This window comes from Pocillopora damicornis, chromosome 2, assembly GCF_964200805.1.
Source record: "Pocillopora damicornis chromosome 2, jaPocDami1.2, whole genome shotgun sequence".
Taxonomy (NCBI): Eukaryota; Metazoa; Cnidaria; class Anthozoa; order Scleractinia; family Pocilloporidae; genus Pocillopora; species Pocillopora damicornis.
Genome location: NC_142671.1, coordinates 29,617,631 through 29,642,714, shown reverse-complemented (window position 1 = coordinate 29,642,714; position 25,084 = coordinate 29,617,631). Strand labels below are relative to the sequence as shown.

At 38.1% G+C, this 25,084-nt stretch overlaps 1 protein-coding gene and 1 pseudogene across 1 annotated transcript; both read right to left on the bottom strand.

Annotated features, from left to right (window-relative positions):
- Positions 1 to 2,011: 2,011 nt before the first annotated feature.
- On the bottom strand, positions 2,012 to 17,170 carry LOC149050752 (uncharacterized). Its single transcript, XM_089197775.1, has 15 exons — positions 17,118 to 17,170; positions 16,195 to 16,266; positions 14,904 to 14,975; positions 13,162 to 13,233; positions 12,623 to 12,694; positions 11,924 to 11,989; positions 10,723 to 10,794; positions 9,904 to 9,975; positions 9,071 to 9,145; positions 7,808 to 7,879; positions 6,594 to 7,614; positions 5,720 to 5,801; positions 5,405 to 5,443; positions 4,239 to 4,622; positions 2,012 to 3,837 (listed from the first exon to the last, which is right to left on the bottom strand). Exons 1-15 carry the CDS (start codon positions 17,168 to 17,170, stop codon positions 3,698 to 3,700), a joined length of 2,364 nt encoding a protein of 787 aa, XP_089053901.1. The 3' UTR covers positions 2,012 to 3,697.
- Positions 17,171 to 20,034: 2,864 nt separating this feature from the next.
- On the bottom strand, positions 20,035 to 24,568 carry LOC149050751 (uncharacterized; annotated as a pseudogene).
- Positions 24,569 to 25,084: the final 516 nt, after the last annotated feature.

The window sequence follows — 25,084 nt, the reverse complement described above, 5'->3', positions numbered from 1 at the left end:
TGGTTCAAGTTCTTCTCTCCACGCTGCTGCGCGTGTTTCTCAGTGAAAATGCTTCAGAATCTGACAGTCAACAACATCGCTCTTTTCAAGTCAATTATTTGCCACGTATGTGGTGCAAATTGTGTTGACGTGCTTATATTAATACTATTTTTGTCTTCAACACTTTTTTCGAGTTCCTCATTGAAGTCTTTTTTAACTCCCTTTCTGGGAGGTTTTTAGCTCAAAATACAACGCAAATTTAAGAACTCCGACTCCACTGATTCTATGTCAGCTAATGTCAATGTTTCAGCACTCTTCGACAAACATACAATTTAATAGCGAGTAGGAGTGCTCTCAAGTCTAGTTATGGCGGCAATATTTATCTATACATATATTTTTTTTCCAACCTGTAAACACTAGCTAAACTCAAATAATGAAGTTTTGTACCAAGTCTCGCAGTCATAAAACCTACATTTATAGTGTGGTAACCCGCCTAGCCGTGGTCGAAAAATAAAACACGTTTACATGCAATCTTACAACCCCGGGGTGCTGGGGTGAGGTATCTTGAGGTTGTTGTTGCGCTTGCAGTTAGGGAGTTTGAGCATAAGCGTCCCAAGCTCACATCTCGAGAAAGACGAAAGATTAATTCTCGGACATGTATGTATTTATTCATGAAAGCGTCACGCGTTGTGTTATGCGGTTTTAGATTACGCGAGGAATCGTAGACTTAAACTTTATAAGGAATAGTTTGGGAAACGAAATATGGTCGATTTACAACGCCGAATATTCCGATATGTGAACATTTTACACTCTCGTGTGTCCGTTGCGGTTTCTGGTGATTTCTGCCTTGAGACGTCTAGGAAATGCTCAAAGTTTTAAAACACGTGTTTAGCTTTTGAGGTTTTTGCCATGAATGCGACCCCGGCTAGGCGGGTTAGTCTACCTTGAGAAGTTTACATGGCAAATTGTCACCCCGGCTGACAGGGTTACCCTACCTGGCAGAAAGGGCAACCCGCCTTGGCGGGTTACCCTACCTATCATGAGAACGTGATCAAGATAAAATGAGAGATTATATGGAAAGGCGGGTTACCCCACCTAGGCGCGTTACCTCACCTACCTGGGGTCCCCCACCTCCATGTAAACAGGCCCTAAGTGGCGAGGTGTTGTTCACCATTCTCATCAGAGGTCATTCGCCGAATTTTCTTGTTAGTAATATAAAAGCCAACGGTGTTTATGTAACGAAAAGAAATCATACATGGCTGCTTGGAGATATGGAATTTCTCTTAACGTCTTCAACTTGTTATCTCACGAGTGAGCGCAGCGAACGAGAAATTTGAAGAGAGATTCCATAACTACGTACACCCATGTGTTATATTCTATTTAATTTGAAAGTGGCCATGATATCGTGGCCATGAGATTATAAAACAATTTAATATCTCTTGGTCGTGGCATATCAGGACAGTGACGAAGTATCGTAGGATTAGAGGGATGTTAGATTACGTTTCTGATTGTTTACTTGCAAATATGGGTTTGGTAATCTGCGACATATCAGGTCAAACGTTTCCTTATACCCTCTCACACATGTAAAGACACTGACGGATGAATAGAGCTGAAACAGACTATTTTATCCATTACTAATGACATTTCTAGCTCTATGCAGTCTGCCAAAATACTCCGTCCTGATTACAACTTTTTTCTGGGTTTGGGGTGGGTAATCAAACCGAATGAGAAAATTTGGGATAATTATGGCATTTTATTGAGATGCGGTAAGTTTTAATCAACAAAAATTCACCTATGTCTTCTACGCTGATAGATATACAACCTAACAGCAGTAAGCATATTCTCCATGTTATCTTCTATAAATGTTTATAAGATGCTGACGAGGAAAATTTGTTAAACAATTGAGAATCTCTTAAGCTGGTGATCATTTCCTTTATTCTCATGACCTTACTGTTTGACTGAGGGGAGAAATTAGATGCTAATCGTTCTTAGGGGTCAATGGTTAATGGATAGTCATCTAAAATAAACCACATTTTTTTTATGATTTTTATTTACTTAGGCAGACGAGCTTGACAATATACAGCATTCTACACTTCCATTTGTATCCGTTAACATCATCTTCATTCGTTAGCTCAAAATGAACCAAAAGAGATTGACTGATACATATGACTTATTTGATGTTCGTCCTCCTGTCTTTCTGTATTACGTTAGTAATACTTTTTTCCTTTTGATTAGGGCAAGCTTCTGCAAAATTTACTTATGAGTCAAGATAACAACAAATCCAAATGAATAAATAAATGAGCCAGATACACGTGCATCATCTGACCTGAGCACTTAGTACATGCGTGCAGTAGGGTAAATAAGATTTATGGCTTAGCATTGTTAAGTAACGCAGCCATCTACTAATTACGTAGGATGGTACTTTTTTTTTCTTTTTGGTAAATAAGATTTATGGCTTAGCATTGTTAAGTAACGCAGCCATCTACTAATTACGTAGGATGGTACTTCTTTTTTTTCTTTTGAGCAAATCATGAGTAAGATATCAATGGTAACTTCAGATTGAATATATATGATTCATGGCTTAGCATTGTAATACAACACAACCATCTACGAAATATATAAGAAGTTACCCTGTAATGAAACAATTATAAGTAAGCTGTTAATAGTAACTTGAAATTAATGGTAACTTCAGATTGAGTAAATATGATTCATGGCTTAACATTGCTATTCAATACAGCCTGCTACTGAGTACTTAACTTCAAGTTGAATAAATGCGAATTATGGCTTAGCATTGCTATACAACAGCCATCTACGGAACTTATGTCATATTTTATATGTTGTCAAGATTGAATTAAACAAATCATAGCTAATAATATTATGGTAAATTCAAATTGAAAATTTGAATAAATATGATTCATGGCTTAGCATTGTAATATAACACAGCCATCTACTGAAAATCTCAGATGTTTAAGTTGAATTAAACAAATCATAAGTAAGGTATTGATAACAGCGTTAGATTAAATAGGATATATGGCTTAGTAACGTTATACAAGACAGCCATCTACCCGGCGAATATATAAGATATGTAGGTTACGTTGACCATTAAGCTTAAGCGAGAAATCGATTGTAACTTTAAGTTTAGTAATTACTCAAATTTTAATTAATAAAAAGGGCTCTCCGATCTTTGATTCGGGTATCCGCCAATAAAGCAAGCACTGTTTGTCCATTTTAAAGTTCACTCTCGTTAATGAAGTGTTATCTGAAGTAATATTACTGCAAAGGACAGAGATGGGCCTCTAAAATAATTTTAAGTTATACCAATTCCAAGCTTACCTACTGCTGAAGGGACTTAACATACTTTTGATCTCTAATGGTACATGTACAAAGTGTTACATATACAGTCGAAAACCTAGCTAAACAACACATTGACACGTTTTTTTTTATTACATTTAGCTTATTGAATCATAATCAATATGTCTCTGGTATAACACGACACGAACACTTACATTTTCACATAAAGCAATAGGCTCGTATTTTGACACTATGCACGAAAACTACTGTTTGTTGAAGTATTTCAAAGTCATTACAGGGGCCAAACACCTACCTACGCAATCGATTTTAAAGTTAATTTGATAAACAAGAAAAAAATGCAACACTTTAGGTACATGTACTTCTCTTACATAACGAATGCACTCATCTGAGAATACAGTGTTGTTGTTTACACACTCGTTTCTTTTATACCATCGAGCGCTGGGTAAAAAAAATCAAGGTCGGAGTCATCATCAAACGTGGCCAGCGGTGCTCTTGGAGACTCTCGCCCAGAGGCTGCTGGCAGATTATCATCTGCTTGGTGTTTATCTGTTGCATAATCACATGACACAAGGAAAAAAAGAAGACACTCAGTCACGTACCGTCTATTAAATACTTAAATTCTGCTTAGACTAATTCATAGCGAGATTGTTATAAATTGGGGCACCGTAGTACAACGTAAGCCTCGCAAAAGCGCTTCCTGTCACTGCTGAAAAAAAAACCGCTCCAAGGTTTTCCAATGAGGAAAAGTTCCTTCACTATTCGAATAAACCGCTGAACGTAGTTAAGTAGGGCAAGGGAGAAATTGTAACGAAATTGTAGAAACTAACAATTTGTTTAAGGTATAAAATGAAGAGAGATCGTTCACCAATAGTCCTCCAAATTGATGAAAATAATCTCAATATATCAAAGTTCTTTTTTTAAAAGAAGCAGAGGGTTAATAAACATACCCTTATTCACAATTAACTCGTCGCCTTCCCCAGCCTCATCTTCCATGTTATCTTCCTCTTGCTCTTCGCATTCTGTGAATTCCTTTTCTAGTTGTTCTTTTTGTTTGTCAGGTCCATGTTCCATGTTATCTTCCGCTTCCTCTTCGCATTCTTTGAACTCGTTTTCTGATTCTTCTTCTTGTTTGTTAGGTTCGTCTTTCAGCTCTGATGGGTCTTCGTGGTCTTCCTCGGGTTTTTCTTCTTGTTCAGTCACAGTTCTCTCCTCGGGCTCTTCATGCTCGGCCTGCTCAGCGTTTTGCTCATGCTCGCTTTGATATCTCGATTCGTCGTCACTGTCATCACTGTCATCGCTGTCATCACTCTCTGCGTCTTGTTGGATTTGAACTGTAAAGAAAAAAGTTTAAAAAAACAAAAAGTGGATTGTACCACGGGTGCTACTTCCTTTAGTACCATTCTCAGTATATCATTTAAAATCAAAGAGTATATCATAACATTTTTTTGATCTTGTGCACTGTTGTTAGAAAATAAACTCTAACGAAAGGGCAATAATCTTAATTGGAAAAAAAACTTGGGTAGCAGCTCTTTCAAGAAAAATAAATAAGTTAACAACGATTGTTACGCATTTTCTTCATTAAACATCCCCGGCATTTATTTTAAATTTAACCAGGTAACCCCGGCGTTTATAAGAGTCGAGACGGCTATTGACGGGATTTAGTTTCCTGTCATTTTACGACGATTTTTCATCGCTCATCCTCCGACTTCAAGGAGTAGTCGGTCAATACGGCACGGATTTCACTTTTTCCAGCCGTAAAAACTTGTCGCTCGTTATTCTACAGGGATTACTCTTTTTCCTTTGAACATTTTCTTGTATAAGTTTGACAACAGTGCTCTTTAATTAAGTGTAGTTACTTGAAAGTGAGACTTAAACTAAAGGGTGGAACCTCGATTTAAACCCCAATTTTACGCTTACGGCCTTCAGATCTAAATAAGCAGTTTCGCCTAGACGTTTTAATCAAGAGAATACGTAAAAATGTTTTCATATTTTCAGCTTTGCCCATCCATTCTTCATAGCATTCTGTCTCTCTTCGTTTCAGATTTACCCGAGCGATTTAGGAAATCGAGCGACTTTCCCCCATGTTTACTTGAGCCGAGTAAATATTTCATACCTTCTTCGATGACTTGCATTTCAACGCCCTGATCTTGGCCTTTGGAAAACAGCAATGACATTAGTCAAACATACTCGAATAGTATTTATCTTCATCATTGTAAATATCAGTGATTTGTGGATGGGTGAATCATGTATGAATATATAATCAACATCACCAAAGATAGTCATTTTTTCCTTCCTTTTTTTTCTTTAAAAGATAATCATGCAGAAGTGCAACAGAAGCCAGAAGGTAATCACGTGACAATAAAACTTAATCAGACAGGTACTTAATCCTTAATCCTTATTTCCGGAGGATGATTTTCGATAAATTTACCTTCATTGTTTTGATTTCGTCCACACTTTTCCACCAAATAGCTCCATAACTGTTGGAATTTAGCCTTCAGAACACGTCGTACCTAAATGCAAGTCATCAAGAACAAAGAGCAAAACAAAACAAATTGGAATACTATGTGTACTGATTGGTCAAACACCTTGGTTCTCTAAACCGATCAATCTTCATCTAATTTTTAAAAGTAGCTGGGTAATAACTCTCTTTGGATGTCTGTGAGAAACTCGCAAAGTTCAAAAGTCCCTCGCTCTCGGCTGGTGATTCAAAACTTTTTGAAGTTCTCCCAACATCGCGCATGGGATGTTCTGCCGGTAAACCGAGCGAGAGTCCTGTCCAATGCTTAAATGATCAATATGAAGGTTTCAACCAGTCAGAGTACTAGTCACTTATGCTTAGTAGGTCACCCAGAAACAGAACCGTTTTTGCTAGTTAGGGCTCTTTTTTTTTCCGTGCGATTTTTTTCACTTCACCGGAAGTGTTATTACTTGAAAACAAACAATTTTATTTTTCGTTAGTTACGCAGTTCTTAGGCACGTATAGAAAAATTTAAACACTGCTTGTATCTTAGTAAGTAGCATAATAAGGCTGGTATACCTAATGCCGAGCAACGAGAAAATGTTGTCGTTCTAGATTTATGGGAAATGGTTTCTTTTGGCAGATTAAGGACAGTCGGCAAAATATTCAAATATCAAAACCCGCTAAATTTCCTTGCAAATTGGAATGTATTTTCTTTTTAACTAGTTCTTTTGATATTCTTCACGAGATAGAATAAAATGTTTATGAAAGTATCCTTTAAACTTCAGCTGATCAAGCTGCAGCAAGACTTTTAAGCAAAGATATGAAGGTTGCAATTTACTACCTGTACTGTTGATAAAGTGTAGAGAACGGGATTGATGGCAGAGTTAACCGGCAGAACAAAGACTGCGATCCAAACTGCGAGGTCACCAGATGTACGGAAGGATTTTTCCACGAGAGACCTCATTCCAATCACCACAATAGGCATCCAGCAGACACAGTCGGTAAGAACAATGAAGAACACTCTTTTGGCGAGCGAGGCCTCCCTCCTCAGATCGGCTGCCCTTGACTTGGCTTTCATTCTCCTCTCTCTTTCAGTCCCTTGCTGGGCCATGCGCCTGTTTGATGCGCAGGACTTATAGATTATCATCGTGTATGCCACAACGACAAAGAGCACAAGGGTAAAGTTTAAACCCACAAACATGGCAACAGAGTACTCCCAGCCCGACGGCTTATCAGTGGAAAGCTGCAATGGCAGACATACAACTGATCTGCCATAAAAGTGATGACCTTTCTGGCGACTACCGAAGTAGTCGAAGCCCACCGTGGGAATAAATGCAATTATGCCACCAACAATCCAGATGAGGAAGCACAAAAGGTGCGTAACCTTAAGTGTAAGGGACTTTCCACGATAGGGGAATAGAATATTCTTCATCCGGTCGGCGGAGAGCAAACAAATCGTCATAACAGACACCTCACTTGACAACACGGCAATGGCACCTGTTATCTGACAAGTCAAACTTGAACGCCAGTAATAGTCATGCAAATAATACTCCCCTGCCCAAATGGCATCCACCACACCTATAGTTATGAGGTAGACACCCATAAGTCCATCAGCCCCAGCCAAATGTATCAACATGATGGACTGTATCTTGTTTTTCTTCTTCTTCTCCTTAAACACCAACCGCCACACAATGACAAACACAGCACCAACCAACGACATAATTCCAACCACCCAAAGGCACTCCCTAGGAGCTCGATTTCTGAACAAAGTTTCACAACTGGCGAAGCTGTCGACATAAGCAAAGTCGCAATCTGCATCCTGCTTCGTCAAATGGCAACACATCAGATTGGTGTCTACAGTCCTAAGGTTCATAAAAAGAGTTGAAATGAACAATAAAAGGGGAAAAAAGAGAAATTTGATTTGTCACAGGATCTAAATTTGCAAGAAAATGAAAGTGTAATAGTTAATATAGTCAGTGCAGTATAACTGGGCACTGGCAAATTAAATTTTTTAATTTCAAACTCCTTGCGTGGATAATATTTCACTTGACTTACGCAGTTATTAGATACTTCATGTTTGAAAAGAAACCCTCCGGTTGTTCTCGCATTTCGTTGTAATGGAAGTACCTGCAAATTTAAGGAAAGTAATTCAGGCAAACTTTGCTCGTTAATTCTTGATAACATCGACATCTTTAGCCTATTAATCACAAACATTACTAATTCCTCGAATATTATTGGAGCATTCGCGGCTTCATTTTTCACTAATCATCCCATACAGTTGTAATAAGACAGTGTAATCGGACAGTTGGCTGTAATTGTACACCGGTAATCGGACAGTTGAAGCAGCCAATCATACTAAGTCTACTCAGCTAATCCACCAATCACAGAAATGATTGAAATAATCACAGCAACAATCACTTATTCAAAGAAAAACTGGGGAATTTTCAAAATGGAGGAATTTTTAACTCAAGACATTGTCTCTACTGGAGATATTTGTTTTAGGTGAATTTGTTTTTTCGGAAATTCAAGTGGCTATGATTACTTAGTAACAGGACTTCTTGTTATCTAATTCTGTGTGTAATCATAGTCGTGATTAACAAATCGGACTCCCACCTCGCCGTCGTCTGATTTTGTTGATCACTCGTATTATTACAGACCGAATTGGACTCCACTCAGTCCTATTACCGTTATGTATTAATCAGTTTTTCGGCTCTCTCTTGTTCCTTTTCCTGCCCAATTCTCAACAACTCTTTGAAAGATAACTAACACCGAAGACGGATAACTCGTCATTGAGTATGTAAAACATACTTACACAGGCTATGCCGAAGTGTCTTTATTTGTTATATTCATATGCTGTTAATCCTCCAATGAGCACCTGGTGCACTCATTTCAAATTTAGGTTGAAAAGATGGGTCGCTCACTACAGAGAGGGTACTTTATGGGGAGGGGCCCTCCCTTAAGTTTTTCCCAAACTTTTTCTTGTGACCAGATATGATCTTCCCAAGAAGTATAACATTTGGGCGTAAATAAAAGTATAAACTGTGCATTAATGTACAAAGCCGATCCTCACTTCTAATAGCGGCACAGTTGGTACTCTTAGTATATCAGTGGTGGTATGTATGTGAAAATTGTTCACTCCATTTTCCCTTCTTAAACAATTCGGCCAGTGGTATGATCACTTGTACATTCATTAAAATGGGGGAGGGGTGCTTATCCGTGAGTTTACAGCACGTGAAGGTCGCACCAGCAATATCTGTCTCCCCTTAACTCAAAGTAGTTTGAATACACCTGGATTATTATCAGTTTACTCATACTCACAGGAATCGAATACTTGGGGCGACATCTTTGAATTGTTCGTTGGTAACGGTGCGGATATTGTTGAAATAAAAGCTCCTACAGAACGATGAAACAGTGAAAAGTGTAGAGCGTCAACTGATTATGACTGCATTAAAGCGTAAATTAAAACCACACTGGACAGAAAATTAGCCAAGGATGGAAGGAAATATCTTCCATTTGTTCATACAATAATGTCACATAAGTATTTTTATGAATTTTCATTTTACTGAGAAGTTCTTCAAAGTGACAGTTAAGTTGTCAAGAATGAACAAAACATTCTCTATTTAAGTCGCAATTGATAATACGTTTCCAGATCTATTTCTATCCGCGTGGCCGATGCCGATTTAAGTAACCCCATGAGTATTGTCATGCTTACCCTCGAGAGGTTTCCACGCTAGAAGTCTTTGTAAACTCAGTGTTTGAATCTGGAAGGGGATACCTTAGCAGGACCTTGTTTTTGGTGGGTAAAGAGACCTGGTGTCTCTCAAGGTTTTGTCTGATTTGCCTTTTGGTGGTTCACTCTTCTTCTAGTTAATATGATCTCTTAGTTAGCCCGTTTTCACTTTCACAATCGTAATATTTCGTCGTCCATCACACATGGTTTTGATCATAAGGTATGATCTGTCCTCGGGGGTAGAAGATTGTCCGTGTTTTTGGTCTAGAGCTTTGTAGGCCTTTTGATTTACCAGAGCCGAACTCGTCGCAGATAATGGAGATTCCTAACATTGCTATAATTGCATCTCCACGAGACCCTTGCTAATTTTACAGTACCTCGTTACCGTTAATCAGAGGATAGTTTAGAAACAGTTACTTACATAGCAATTATGTTTTTCATGCCTTTAAAAACTTCACGTGGCAGGTAGTTAATGTTGTTTTCGTAAACAATCCTAGAACAACATAGAGGGCACATCATTATTATCAGAAATATAGAAACATTTAGTGGTAAGCACGTATTTACATAAACTTTCTTCCTATCTTCATTGATTCTTAAATGCCCTCTCCTTACGACATCTTCAAGAGCTATCCGATATTGAAAACATAGTAATAAGGTGAAAAAAAAACAAAACAAAACCTCACAGCCGGAAAGTTAGACTGATATGAAGTTTGCGGTTACCTTGCTGAAAATGTCAAAACTTAGCGCATGCTAATATTTGGACTTCTATAAAAAGTATTGTTTCACTGATCTGTTGATTTTTTTCGGGGGTGAGGGAGAGAATTGCTACATCTCTAATTCTCTTGTTTTTCTGTCTTTTTCTGGAGAAATCCGAGGTGGAAGTTGCTATCTTGGATGGATGACAAAGTATCTTTTTCAGAATTCTGCTAAGGTTTCTGAGGTTTATCCAATCAAAGTACACTAGCTTAAAAATTTAGCGAACTTTGGGCAAAAGTGGTGGGAGGAGGAAAGAAAGATCTATTTGCCCAACTGTAAAACTAAAATAATCATGAATGCTTGTATTTTCGAGAGTTACTCCATCCTTGTTTTTGCAGTTGTATGTCCTCCAACCGAGAGTAGAAAAAAGAAGCTGAACAATTCGGCGAGCAAATGAATATCAATTAAAGTTGGTTAAATACATATTTGGTCAAGAATAGTTACTTGTGCAGTCAGGTATAATTTCTATCGAATGTTTACTTACAGTTCTTCCAGTTTGGACAGGCCTTGGAACTGATCAGGTGACAGGTGTACGAGGCTGTTGTTACACAAGTATCTACACAATAAAATGTACCAGGCGCTCGGTATAATGACAGAGTCTTCGATGGGGGGAAGTATTTATTGACCTTAATGATATTTGGCAGCACAGAGCTGACTGCGAAACTTAGTGATTCTTAAGTAACCTTGACCCAGCATAATCTTTTGAGCACTTCGAGACTAATTTAGTCCCGAACCCTGTCTCATATCATAGAAACTGTTTCATCCCTAATTAAAGTCAGTCGAGTTAAACATGCTTATTATGGAAACCTCCTTCGAAAGTGTATTAGCGCACTGGTATTCGGCAAACTGTTCTTCGGCAAACTGTTCTACTGCTCATCAGTGTGCTCAAACACTTCCTGAAAAAACATCTCATAAATGTACTTGAACCAAAACGTTGCCACCTGCATTGTGACAAGAACAATTAAGTTCCATCGTGTTACGCCTTCACCGAAAGGACTATCCTGGCCGCCAGGTAAACAATGGTTAAACCTTAGTAACGCTAATGTGACATGTTAATAAATGAGCGGACGTGCGCCCATTTACGAGTTAAAGCTCGTATTTCTAATCGCACCACCTGGAATTTTATGCTTTTAGTTTGAACAACCCTTTTCTGGAACATTTGGAAAAGCTGCCAGAAAAATGTTATTTAAAAACTGGAATTTAGAGATCCTCTTTTTTCATTTAAAATCCCAAATAAACTCAATATTGACAAAATCGTTTTGAAAGCCGCTGAAGAATTTTCATACATTTTTTTAAGAAAAATGACAATTGATTGTTAAAGTTTGATTTGGGTTAATCATCAATCATCAGCGATCATTTCTAGCGTATGGTCCTCGTCAAGCTCCAAGGGGAAGGTGCTGTTAAAGTATTGTAGGGGATGTGATGTATTATATTTTGTTCTATCACCTTAAACATTTGAACCCTGGTAATTCTTAGTTGATGGCATCTCTTTCCAAATTGGATGTTTATTTTTAACTTTTTACTCAATTAACATCCTTAAACAGACTTTTAAGTCATAAGAAGATGCCAGAGAAATAGTCCGTACCCAAGCTGATCCTTTGATTTTGGCCAACGCTACCTTTAATTAATGCTCATTATACAAGACACGTACTGAGCCAGTTATATCACAAACGTGAATCACTTACAATATTTTTAACTCGGAGAGATTTTTAAACCTTGGCAGGCGCTGAAGTTTGTTACTGGAGAGTAAGCTGTGAGCGATATATAAAATGAAAAAAAAGTCAGTTGAAACAGAATTTGAGATTCTTGGAAAGGTTCTTTTTTTCTCCGAATAGGCATGAAATAAAACCCAATTGGTTCTGACAAAGCTATTTTGAAGAATTACAAAGTTCTACCCATTTTTTCTGAGTATATAAACTGTTTACTCCTGATCCTGAGAATTTAGGCAAAAGATACCATTTGCACATTAATTGTTAACATGGGCGTTTTCATATCATGACATCACTTTTCAATACTGATGCACCAAACTATAATAAGTCACTTACATCACAAATCAATCTTTACAGAGTTCCCTGGTTACTCAGCGAAAAAATTATAGTCGAAAGTCACGTGAAGCAAAGGGCTGAGTGAGACAATTGAATTTAATATTGACCTCTTTTTTTTCAATTGTTCTCGATGACCAACTCCACGAAAGTTAGCATTTTATAAAGCTAGTTGAGCTTATGGAGTTTATTTTGATACGCTTCACGTAAGAGTCACAAATTCTAAATTCGCGAAGCTCTATTTTTATAATGGTCTTAATGTATTAAATTTCCATAAAGCTCTATGGAAAACTGTACATTATAATTCCCTTTGCTGTGAAGTTTCTACTGAATGCTACTTACAGCTTTTCCATCCGGGTAAGGTTGCCAAAAACATCCATGGGCAGACGCTGAATTTCGTTGTTTGACAAATCCCTTAGAGTATTTATTGAGGTAAAGAGTTAGCTAGCTTTTCAAGAACACAAATGTTATTTGGAAAATAGGCTAGGCCTCCCCCTTAAACGTTTCACTTAGGTGCCGGACAGGAGCCAAACCGGATAACGAACAATAAACACCAGTTGTTTTTACCAAATCAGGAAAGGAAAAGTTTTTCTGTCTGTCTTTAAAAACGTCAAATATAATTAAGAATCTCTAGTATGAAACAACTGGACTCAAAGAACATATTTATTACATGCTTAAAGCTGATAGACCTTTCCTTAAGACAATAATGGCAGAAAGACCTCGTACATTAAAGTAATGCGGCATCTATCGCAAAATAATACCTGATTCAGTAATTTATTCCAAATAAAGCCGCATTCCAAGTGGAAATATGCGAGATTTCAAATAATTTTAAAAGTTTAAGTTTGACCGGTTTTTTTAGTACAAGGAAAAGTCCTACGTACAATTCTTTCAGCTTGGTATTTGTGCTAAGTATCCCTCGAGGAAAATTCTGCAACTGATTGTAGGACAAGTCCCTAACATTTGTAGAATGAGATGATAATCAGTAAGAAAACAAACAAAGGAAAAAGAGAGTCCCAGATAACAAATTACATTTCCAAGGGATATATTAGCAAGTTCTTCCCATACTGTGTGTAACGACTTTATTTGGAAGACATTAGGAAAGTTATCTTCAGCAGAATGTCAACTCAGTTATTTCAATCTTGGGTAACTGTTTCGGACGAAATTCTTATCTGATAGAATTTACTCAGTAGCAGTTCATCGAGTTTTCTATCTAATCATCTCATTAATGAAAAAATAAACCTATTTTTAAGTGAAATGTATTGGCTTAAACTTGTGAATATGTCTTCACGTAAGTGTCTATCTCTTACTTCCGCCCAGTAATTTCTAACTTAAAGAATTCCTCTGAGAAAAATAATAAAATTTTGCGATCCAATTTTTCTTCGCTTTTACTTTTAGTAAACAAATCCGCCCTATTCGATAATTCAACATAATTGTTATACGGGCGAGTGTTGTGCAAGTTTCGTAGAACTATTTTCCGAGTTCCGCGAGGGCGAAGAAAATGCAAGTAATAAGCAAAATGTTCAATCGTATTATGTGTTAAACATCGAATAAGGGATTTATCGTTCCACTACTGTTTCAATTTCAAGTATGTTGGTTTCTGGTTTTCGAAATACATCCTTCGGCCTTATCTGAGCTTGGTATCGATCACATAAGGCCTGGGCGTTAGACAAATATAACACGAGAGAAATCGTCAAAGTGTTACAGTGAACAAATTACAAATTCTGGAGCGCTTGAAAAAAGTCAAGGTGTGGATCGTTCAGTGTGGCCATTTTTTTACTCCGCTTTCCGTCCCTATTTTCCCTGTGTAACACTTGGCATATTTCGTGTGCTCTGTTGCCCTAATACGGGCGGCGCAATTGTGAAATAATAATAATGATCACTTTAAGGGCCATTGCAATATTTTTCAGGCAGTTGCTCGGGCGCATTCAGTTGGCTATAATTAGACGTTATTTTGCTGATACTTAGCTAACTTTGGACATTATTGAAGTCCGTTAATGACGTCAACATGACACACCCAATGTCATATGACTCACAATAAAAAAAGGCTACGGTTCTCCTTAAGTAAAGGTTAAGAAACTGCTGCGCTTCTTGTGCTTCTCTTTTGTTCTTGCAGCATCTGTAACGTCTTGTCGAACAGATGCACAACAAAATGGAATCCATTTGTTAATGAGAAAGAGAGAAGAGGTAAAAATCGACGGCTCGAAATGTTTCTTTTTTTTTTTAACTTGCGGGAATTTATTCTCCCCCTCTTTCCCTTCCCTCCCCCCCCCCCCGACCCCTCACCACCACCACCACCCCACAAAACCCGTAATCAGAAGAGCTCTGCATTCCCAATCACGCCCAGTGACCCAGTAGAACGTTCGACTGATAAACAACTCTGCAATGGAGTGTAATCACTTCCTTCATTAGCGTTGTTGAAATACCAGGTACCAATTTCATATAAATTTGAAGGCAAAAAGGATCAAACTCCATAATCGACTGATTCAATTGAGAGGGAAAGGTTTCAAAACCACGTTTTGAACGACTTGAAAACAATGGATCTGATAGAAACGCAATGCACAAGAAAGAGATGTCCTCATTGACTAAAATTTTCGGGAAGAAATGTCGCAAAATTTGTACTTACAGTTCCTCCAAGGCGGACAATCCTTGAAGAATTTTTGGAGGCAGCTTTTCCAGCCGATTGCCACTCAACCGCCTACATTACGAAAACGATAAAAAAGGTCTAAATTTAAAAAAGATACACTAAGGGTGAGTTTCAGGGTAACAAATCGGTAATGGAGTATCACTTGATCCTCACATAAAAAAAAAAGCAGAAAGCGAAGACTGAAAAATAGAATTCTGTGTTAGACAGGGCATTACTCTCTACAATTGCTTAAATCCTGTGAGGATCAGTTTGTCACTCATCACTAGTCAAGTTTTTTTTTAGCCATTTGGTTTGAATGCGCTAAGCCTTTGACAATAGTCTGAAAACAACTCTTTATTTGACTCGCTCTCGCTCGGAAATTACCAGCCGTCATTAACTACTTATTTAGCTAAACCACCAAGTAGAGAATGAGATCGAGTCTGATGTCATCGTTTTTAATTTAAAACAGTTTTTTTTTCTTTTAGCTTCACCCTTCTACCGCCTTTCCATTTAAGAACTATTCAAAACTCAGTATTGCACACTCTCCTAAACGGGATCGAAAATTGCACGTCAAGGTGAGAACTCTACTACAACTCTGAACGGCGTCTTTTTCATCGACCGCAAAACTCTGGCTTTCACGTAAGTCTTTCCATCATAGATTTTACTTCCTGGTCTTTTCACGTTCCTTTCACTAAGTTGAGTCCATCAGTTGTATTTGGTACCCTTCAGCACAATGTGAGGACGTTTTCGAGTTGATACGACAAGGTAGTCGTAATTCTGACCAAGATATAGTTCGGAAAGCTTACGAAGGTGTGTAGACCGGCCGAGCGAAGAGATTTTTCTAATTATCTAATCGTATTTAAAATCGCCACCATCCTCAACACTATCCCCATTTTTGGTGTCATTTTCTGGTGTACTTTTAACACAAAGTCTGAATTAGAGTGCAAACTTTTCCTTATATCCTTCACCTTTAGTCTCTGAATATTGTTGCAATTTCTTGTCTTTACACACTATTATCATATCGTACGCATTAAAGAATGAAAGTGTCAAATATTCCCCCGAAAGAGCGTTGTTCTCCATTTGTTTATATTTCGCGGTCGGTTATAGTGGTATTGTGCCTTTCAAATTATCGAACTGTGTATGTTTTTCACTATTTTAGTGCTTTTCATGTTTGTATGTGAATAAATGAAATCATTTTTACGTCGCTAACAGGCTATTCCGTCAGAGACAAAGTAGAACAAATAACAAGACAAATATTTTGTTAAAAAGATGCCAAATCATTAGTACTCACAAATATTTTAGCTGATCTTGCCCAGTAAATAGGTCTTCAGATAAGTTTTTTAAGTTGTTGTTCCCAAGCCACCTGTCAAACGTATTAAAGTTGAATATTCATTAGCATTTGAAAAGACTTTCCTTCTCACGGCTGACTAGAACTTGCGAGATGCGTAACTATTTGCCTGAGGCTTGTACTATAAACTTGCCACTCCTGTGGGAAAAAATGCCTTACAAATGTGCATGGACTCATTGAGTGCTTGAACAGCTCTTTTTGTTGTTGAGTCCAGCAGACCAAGTACATCTACTCTTGTGTTTCTAATGACAGGCCCTAGGAATCCGCCTCGCAGGATTTAGTTAATCTGGCGATTGAAGAATTCGTTCAATGATTCACACAAGTACTTGCTGTTTGACAAGTTCATTTGGTAGTTAGCATACATTTACATGTTCACAAAAGATGAAAAGGTGAGACTATGAATAAAAGGAAAATATAGGAAGAATAATCTGACTAAGTCAGCGACAGTCAACTTTATTAAGCTTCAGAGAAAAATACTTACAGATCATATAACTTGTGGCGTTTGAATAGATCAGACGGAATGGTCTCCAGTTTGTTGAAGTCTAAGGTTCTGCATAAATATATAGTTATTTTCTCAACGGTCCTCAATTGTCCAATTAGGGGCGTTTAAATCTCTTTGGATTCAGCGACAGATGAAAGCAAATTAGAGACAGGCTCTTTTTGCATACGAGTGTTAACACTGGAAGTTAGAAATAATTGAACACAAACGCGCTTGTGTTTATATATTTTCTTACAGCCGTGTTCACTGCTTTGGTAAAAAAGAAGATTCAAACGTATTTCAAATTAACTAAACCATTTTATAGTTCAAGTTTCGAAAATGGTTTCTTCGTACACAGATGACATCAAAATCAAATGAAGGGGCTAACTGTTTTTCCCTCCCATCAAAATCTTTCGATGCTTTTAGCTTATCAATCACCATGCCGGCCTCGCCAAAATTTACTTCCCTTCCTTAAGTATATAACGGAAATTCATCAGAACAAAAGGTCCTTATACAGAAACTAGCATATTTTTAATGGGAAACTTTTAGAACCAAGTATATTGTATTTTTAACAGATCTTAAGCTCACTCCCTATGTGTTTTGTACCGCCCGTTATCCTCTCCATAGTACCAAAGTACCCACAACTGAGAACTGGGCCCCGCTAGACCTTATTAAATCATTTCCTTGTCTCTTGTTAAATAAGAGACGTCTCGTTTTGTCAATGGATGTACCTAACCAATATAACGGGCCGAAATCTCAAAGGTTTTTTCGGGTTGCATAACAAACCATTCAGGGTTACTCTAATTTAGTTTGATTCTTCAACAGAGTGATAAATCTCTAAAAAAAATTACAAAACCAACCGTGAAAAAAATCAATTGAATGGCGGAAAGTTGTTGAGACAGTGAAAGTTATTTCAAACTTTGAATGATCAACAATTGATATTCGCTTGTCAACATCAATTTTATTCTTCGCAGAAAGTTTTGAACGCGTGAAAGTAAATTACGGTGTGAGGCTACGCTGCGCGCGCTTTGCTCACTGTAACTTTTGCTATAGAGTGCAACTGACCCTTCCAAAACATAGAGGCTGGAATTGGAAAGTCATCGCGATTATAACAGAATCTTTCGTTCCAGCAACTTTTTGGTTAAAAAGGAAAAAAGACAATCGAATCAAAATGATTTTAGTGTTATAAGAAATAACACTACAAACTTGTTCAAACTCTCACATTAAGGTCAAAGAAGATATTCAGTTTATTTTTCTAAATTTCCTATCAAGATTGTGAATTACTGGTTTTATTTTTATTCTTCGACATAAGGGAGGGTCTGTTTCTAGCATTTTCTTAGACCTCAGATATGATAACTGACTCAAGCGGAGAAAGATTCCTAAGCCACAAAACTTACAGGTTTTTTAATTTATTTCCCCACCAATTTTTTGGAGGTAGTTGATCAGAGGAGAAGTTCTTTATGTTGTTGTTGTTCAGAAAACTGCAATGGTGAGAAGGAAACCGTAAGAGCTAAAAAACAAATGGGTTAATCTGATTTACTTTGTACTGTTATTGCAAAGCTGAGGATAACAAAACTTGTAACAAGATCAGACATGTTACTGACCACTTTACTTAATGAGAGTTATAAGTGCTAGTGATAAGATGAGGCAGATATTGAGGAGTAGACGATTAGAAGGCAGACCGTTGGACTTTTCTCCTGGCAGAAAGAGTCAATATGAAATCTACGCAAAAGTAACAAAAGAGGTTTTAGCCAGCAAAGTAAGAAAGGAAGAAAGGACAAAGGAATGCATTATAAAACTTTTCGCAATCCTTTCTTTCTGGATGTTAAAAGTGTCTATCATGCTAACGAAATAATTCCTTAACATAAGAGTTTTGATTAGTGCTATTTTTTTTCATATTGAATATCTGATGCAGACAATACCATCCGCGGGTCTAAATTCACTTTACTTCTCTCATCGTTTATACAATATTCACCTCTGTTTTTAATTTGCTCTTTTATCTTCTTAATTATTTACCACTTTATATCCGCATGGAAACGGAAATTTTTTTACAGGTTGCTAGTCAGGTAGAACGACAGGTTACTGAGAGCAAAAGTTTATGCGAACTGGACTAGCATGCGTTAAAATAATAATTTCGTCCGTGATAAGTATCCAGAAATAATTTAAGATTGCTAATTGTTTTGAAACCTTGGTGATTCAAGTGAGAAAAGATCGCCATTCAGGCATCCATCGACCAGCAGACGACAAAATTAATTCGAGTTGAAGACTTATGTGAAATAGAAAGGATCAACCTCATACAATCATTAGGTGTGTCTTATATCGCTATATCTTATATCGTCTTGTCGATATATTTAAGAGTAAATGTCAATAAAAATCACAGATTATCGAAAAAGTCGCGGACACGGTCAAAAATCGATTTGGTTCATTTTTTGCCTGTGGGTAGCCTTATCCAGTAAACAAACGGAAATGGGGTTAGATTTTTTAAATATGCACTTTAACGGGAATAATTTGTTTTAACATTTCCGGGGGTAAATAGCTCAAATTTCACCAAGCGCGATCCTGAAATTATGCACTTTTCGGGCACTTGTCATGCTAACAAAAATGTAACGGAAGGACTTTTCTAGTCATAAAAATATTGAGTTGGACTTGTATTACCGAGACAAAGTGATAGTTTTTGTCTAATGTTATTCTTGGAGGAGCTACGTCCCTATTAAGAGACGACATCTTCGGCCTTTCGAAATTAAGGCAAAGGTGGCCTAGAATAGCTTGGCAAAAATACATGTGGTAGTGTCTCAAAGTTTACAATAACACTACCAAGAAGCCTTGAAAGATAGTTCTTTACGATGTGGGTTTTATTTCTTTGGGACGTTTGACTATCAAAAGATGACCACCAGCCAAATTTCAGTTAAATTACCATGACCCCATAATGAGATGCATAATAACAAAATTAAACGCGTCGGACACAAATAACTGTTTTGGTCAGTTATATCTTCACTGGCCGTTAAAATGACTAGAAGCATATTAAAATGTCTATAACTACACTTGATTTTTATATACGGAGACAGGAGAAACAATTTTCGACTTTTGCTACCCTTTGAGAATCACGCCATAATTCTGCATAATTCTACACATAACAGGTTAAACAGTTCAATTGCACTCAAAAGATTAAATTTGGCACAAAGCCGTTAGTTTCCGTTTACTTCTCATCCGGTGAACATGGATTCGAGCATTTGCATCCCTTCTGCGCCTTCTGCACTCGCCAGTTTCGATTTACTAAAAATCGTCCAACACAAAGATGAGGTTTCACAAGCAATGGTGAGCTCAAGTGACTAAAATCCGATATGTAGGACTCTGCTGTCACGCAACGCCTCCATGTAAATAATACACGCACCGCTTTTATAATCAGCAGATCAGTTATTCGTAAAACGTTCAGTGCTCAGTTACTTGGAAGAGCAGGTACACTCCTGGACTAATTGTGTGAGTCGTGCGATGAATGGCTTTTTCCTCTTCTGAGGTGAAATGTCAGAAATATCCAGCCCAAGGTCTATGCACATGTCTCTTAGCCTATCCACTCTTAAAGTTGTGAGTGTACGTTTTTGTACAAGTTAACAGATGTTTAGATCGAAAAATACAATCGGATTTTGAATAGCCACATCTCTCATCACATTTGCACACACTGCAGATAGATGGCTCTCAGCCTCGGCGGAAATTTCGTCCTTTTCGACGCTCTCCATGTCCACTTCTGAGATTTCACTAGCTTTTGCTCGGTTACCGGCGGCTGTAACTTCTAATCGCTTCTTTACTGAAAGACGGCTGAAGAAGCCACTAATCTGCTGCGACGTAAGGACTTCCTCAGGTTGAAATCGACGTCCCCCCGCTTGGTCTCTTGCTAGGCTCGTGGTTTTCGAAACTTCCTGTGGATCGCTTTTCCGTCCACTATACTCCCCTTTTTGAAATTGGTCAGTTAAGAATTCGGTCTGTTTCCATGTAAAACGCACCTTTTTCTTAATTGTCTTCAGGGCCCAACCCATTGGAAGAGGCGGCAAGCCGTCTCTCTTTGATTGTGCAGCAACTTGAACGCTTGGTATTCGACTGCGTCCCTCCATCAGCTTGGAAGAATATTCTCTTTTAGCTTTATCGTAGAGAGTTTCCTGTTCGAGCATCATTTGGTGTTTTCTAGTATCTAGGTGTGTCTGGAGGTTTGCAAAGCGACTGTAGGCTTTTACACATCCTTCTTCTGGACACGGCAAAAGCATGTCATCTGGCTTATATTCCCCAATACAGCTTCGATCTTGGTTTTCGCTCTCAGTTAAGAAATTTGCTTTGACAGAGCTTTCCTTAATATTTCGGTGTCTCACAATCTTGAACGTCGGTGCGCCACTTGACTCTGCGATGGCGAGTCTAGGATTTCCAATTTTTCGGGCTACTTCATGACTCCTTCGAACTTGGCCCATGGCACTACTTTACCGGAACCTACATTGAATGCTCTCCACACTCGTGTGTCACCTTCATCGTACTCAAAATTGTTGAGTAAGCTTATACCATCCCATTTGATATTAAAGGTGCTTGACGGTTTGGCAGCAACATAACTTGCCTTCTCTCCTGTGGTTTCTTGGCCAGATTCAATGGCTGTTTAGAACTGTAGAGCATTGATGACATCATTGCCTTCGTTTACGTACCTTCCAACGTACCTTCCCTTGATTGTTGCCGCTTTGCGATCACATACCCCCTTTCCACCTTGAGGGTCCGAAAAGTCGTTTCTTACAAAAGCCACTCCCATGGCATCACTGGCCAGCTTAGCTGAGATGATTGAATTTCCGCTGTGATAACAGCCAGCGTTATCTTGTTTGTAATAAGCCATTTCCAGCTCTGGAATTTCCTTTTTCAGGGTAGTGAGGCAGTCAAGCATAATCGAAGCCACAGTCACACTGTCTTGGGCGCAGCTTTGAAATACGTGAACAGGTGTCTGCGATTCAAAGTGCTCAGAACCCTCTGACCGTCTTACGGCAACACTAATGTGCCATGGCAATCCTCGCTTCGCAAACCAATCTGACTGCGCCTCTCAATATTTTCGGGGCATATATTTCATTGCCCAGTCCTGGACTAACAACACCGATCGGCTGTCGAGTTTGGCTAAAACTGAATGCTTCGCCTCAGCTTGGTGGACTGAACGTAGCTGATGGGCTTTCCAGCAAATGATATCATCCCTTGCCTGTTTGATGGTAAGTTGCATGTCAGCTTGATCTTCTGCTGACGAGAGCGCACTTACTTGAACACTCGTCTTCTATGGTACACAATACTTCCTGTAACTCATAACACTGCTCATATGACTCATTGTGGAGATTGTCGCAGGAGCCCCGAAATTCAGCATTGCTCTGGTCACTTAACGCGTAAATTCGACAATGATCGGGAACCTTTGTGGCCTCCACTGCATGTACCTAAAATAAAAAGTAAAATGACAAGCGCGTGATTCAATGTATATTTACAAAGCATTGTATGCGCATATGATCGACATTTCAAAAAGATTACTTAATCGATTCTCAGCGTTGTATACATGTGTGTAAGCGTATTACAGTGAATTGTAAACTGTTGTTTCATCAATTAAGCATAAAGAAGACTTGGAGAGAAAGAAAGAGGTAGCCGTGAATCATAGTAAGAAGTTTACTACATTTGCAAAGGCAACGCATAATTATAAAATATGCACCCACCTTGTAGTCGCCCTTTAGGTACTGCTTCGAAAAACGAAGTTTCCCTCGCTCATTGCTGAGTCTTGCCACAGTCAAAAAGCTTGTCTACGAGTTTTTCTATAGCATCAACTGCTTCCATTCCTGATGCTGAAAAGTTATCAAGTCCTTGCAGAGACTTTCGAACAGATGAAGAACACACGGCCCAAACTCTCTGTAGAGTTCTCTTACTCATAGGCTCAAAGTTGGTTTCACAGCAGTATTGTTGATACTATTGGACAATACGCTCTGGTATCATTGTTCTGATAACATTGGGTGTTTTTATGATCTCGCCAGTCGACAATTTTAGAAGTTTTTCCCCAAAAGGAACATCTTGAGTAACGTGTGGACTCGTTATGAAAGAAACAAAATGTTCTAATCTTACAGGTTCAATTCTCATTCTCCTTTTCTCCTGGTTTGGAAGAGGAGCAGCTCTTCCGTGTATCAGGCTTCGCGAAAATCCCGCTTCTTGCTAAGATAAGTTCAATCTCTGTCTCAGCACCTGAAATTGTAAAAAACGCTTGTGGCTTCCTCTGCGCCACAAACGCCACCTACAATATCATGTAAAGATTAAGACATTCTTTTTCTGCTGGAGTTAAAGCAACCGTTGTCTTTATTCCCTTCACCGACGATTATTACGCTTTTGTTCTTTGTTTACTTTCGTTAACCCATCACATTTGTTTTCCGTGGGAAAATTGTATTGTTATTTTCGTTCCATAAGGTTTTCACTGTACGGTTTATATTTGTGAAATTTTGTAAAGTCTATTTCTTTGTTGTATCGTTCTCGTTCATGATGGCAATATATTTATTTAGATCTTATATGTGAGGCAGAATGAATTGTTTGTTGATCTCGGTACGTGACAGATTATCATATGTCACGCAGAGTGACAGGAACCTGTGAAAAATTAAAATCCGGCAAATCGCTAGCGTTACCTTCCGTTTTGTACGGGACCCTTTTTGTGTGCGACGTCAATAAAACCAAAATTAAGATCAAAGTAGACTAAACGTAACTGAGTTGTGACGCGCTGTAGAAAATGACAACAACAAGTAACTTTATTTTACTCATCCCGGCTCAGTGGCTTCAATGAGTTAGCCGGTAGGCCACCTTCACACCAAATTTCAAAGGACAGTATTTCGAAAATATCTTCCAAGCGGAATAACAAGGGCCTATAAAAGATTTCTAAGGTAAGGAACTATTTATGTCAAAGCAAAAATAAAAAGCTAAGTGCGGCTGCGACTCAAACAATGCTTTGCTTGTGTCATTGCAATGTTGATTTTGTTCATTTCAATATGGCGCCGTTTACAATTTTAGCGAAGTTTGGTTGGTTAGTACATCAAAACAGCGGAAGATACCAGAAAAATGAAATGATGAATTTGAAGACCCACCTTATAAGCCCTCGTGATAGTATTGCTGGAGATTTTGAGAAACTACCACATGCATTTTTGCCACACTACATTAGGCCGGGTTTGGCATGAATTAAATATGGCGAACACGTCCACTGGTAATTAACCCGTGGTTTCGTCAGGAAGGACACGATACAAAAAATATCATTATATCTTGGTAATGGAAGGCCACATGTTTATATTTATAGCTAGAGAAGTCCTGCTGTTGCATCTTAGTTCATGCAAGGACGGCCTGAAAACTGCATAATTTAGAGCTCGCAGGCACTCATTTTCGATCATGCAATTAGTATCGGTTTATTTCCGTTAAAATGAATATTTACAGAAACTAACCTCACTTCACTTTAAGTAGTACCTATAGCTACCTGTAGACAAAAAATGGGACGAAATGATTTTTTTACCATGTCCGCGATTTTGTTATTTTTCTTTGATTTTTAGAGACATTCACTCTTAACTCGCAACACATTATCTTTCTGTTTGTTTGTTTTTTGGGTGTTGTTGTTGCTTGCTTGCTACATTTTAAGATCAAATGTAAAAGAAATATCGATCTTGGTGTCGGCAAACAAGTTGAAAAATCTAAACCTTGATCAATATCGATTTTAGCAAGAGATTATGATTATAATCTCTTGCTTTTAGCCAATCATACCCTTCCGTTTAGTTCTATACAGTCCTTTTGACACCTTGCCATATGATAAACAGCTATTTTCACACTCATCGTCACAAGATTCTGTCAAGGAGAGTAAAATAAACAGTAGCCCTATATCAGTTGTAGCAAAAGTGCTTTATAGCTACTTACAGTTCTTCAAGTTGAAACATTGCATAGAAAGCTTTTGGAGGCAGCTGTTCCAGATCATTATAGGACAAGTCACTAACAGAGAGAAAATTATGTAAACCCAGTGACGAGAAATCAGGGATATGTGACTCTAAGCCTGAAATCAACATTGGCGAGTAAATATTCTCGGGCTCAAGAAACTTTAAAGTTGCATTTCTACATATGACCACCTCCAACCCACTAGATCTTGTAATACTGATAAATAACAATGGTTAAGTAGAAGCTTCATTTGCTCTCTTGATAGAAATCATGTAGTTTTCCCATCAATGCAAAATTATTTTGAATATATTCATGGGGAGAGGGGAATCTTCAAGTTTGGTTCTATCACTACCCGTTTAGGATTTGATTTTCATTGGAAAAATCCACCTGCACAGTTTTTCTACAATAGAAAGAACGTTA

Coding starts and splice junctions, on each gene's coding strand:
- LOC149050752 (XM_089197775.1), bottom strand. CDS start 17,170: ATGGTGATTGATAAGCTAAAAGCATCGAAAGATTTTGATGGGAGGGAA. Junction 9,146..9,903: donor ATGAAAAACATAATTGCTAT/GTAAGTAACTGT, acceptor ATCGTTCTGTAG/GAGCTTTTATTTCAACAATA. Junction 4,623..5,404: donor AATGCAAGTCATCGAAGAAG/GTATGAAATATT, acceptor TTTTCTTTACAG/TTCAAATCCAACAAGACGCA.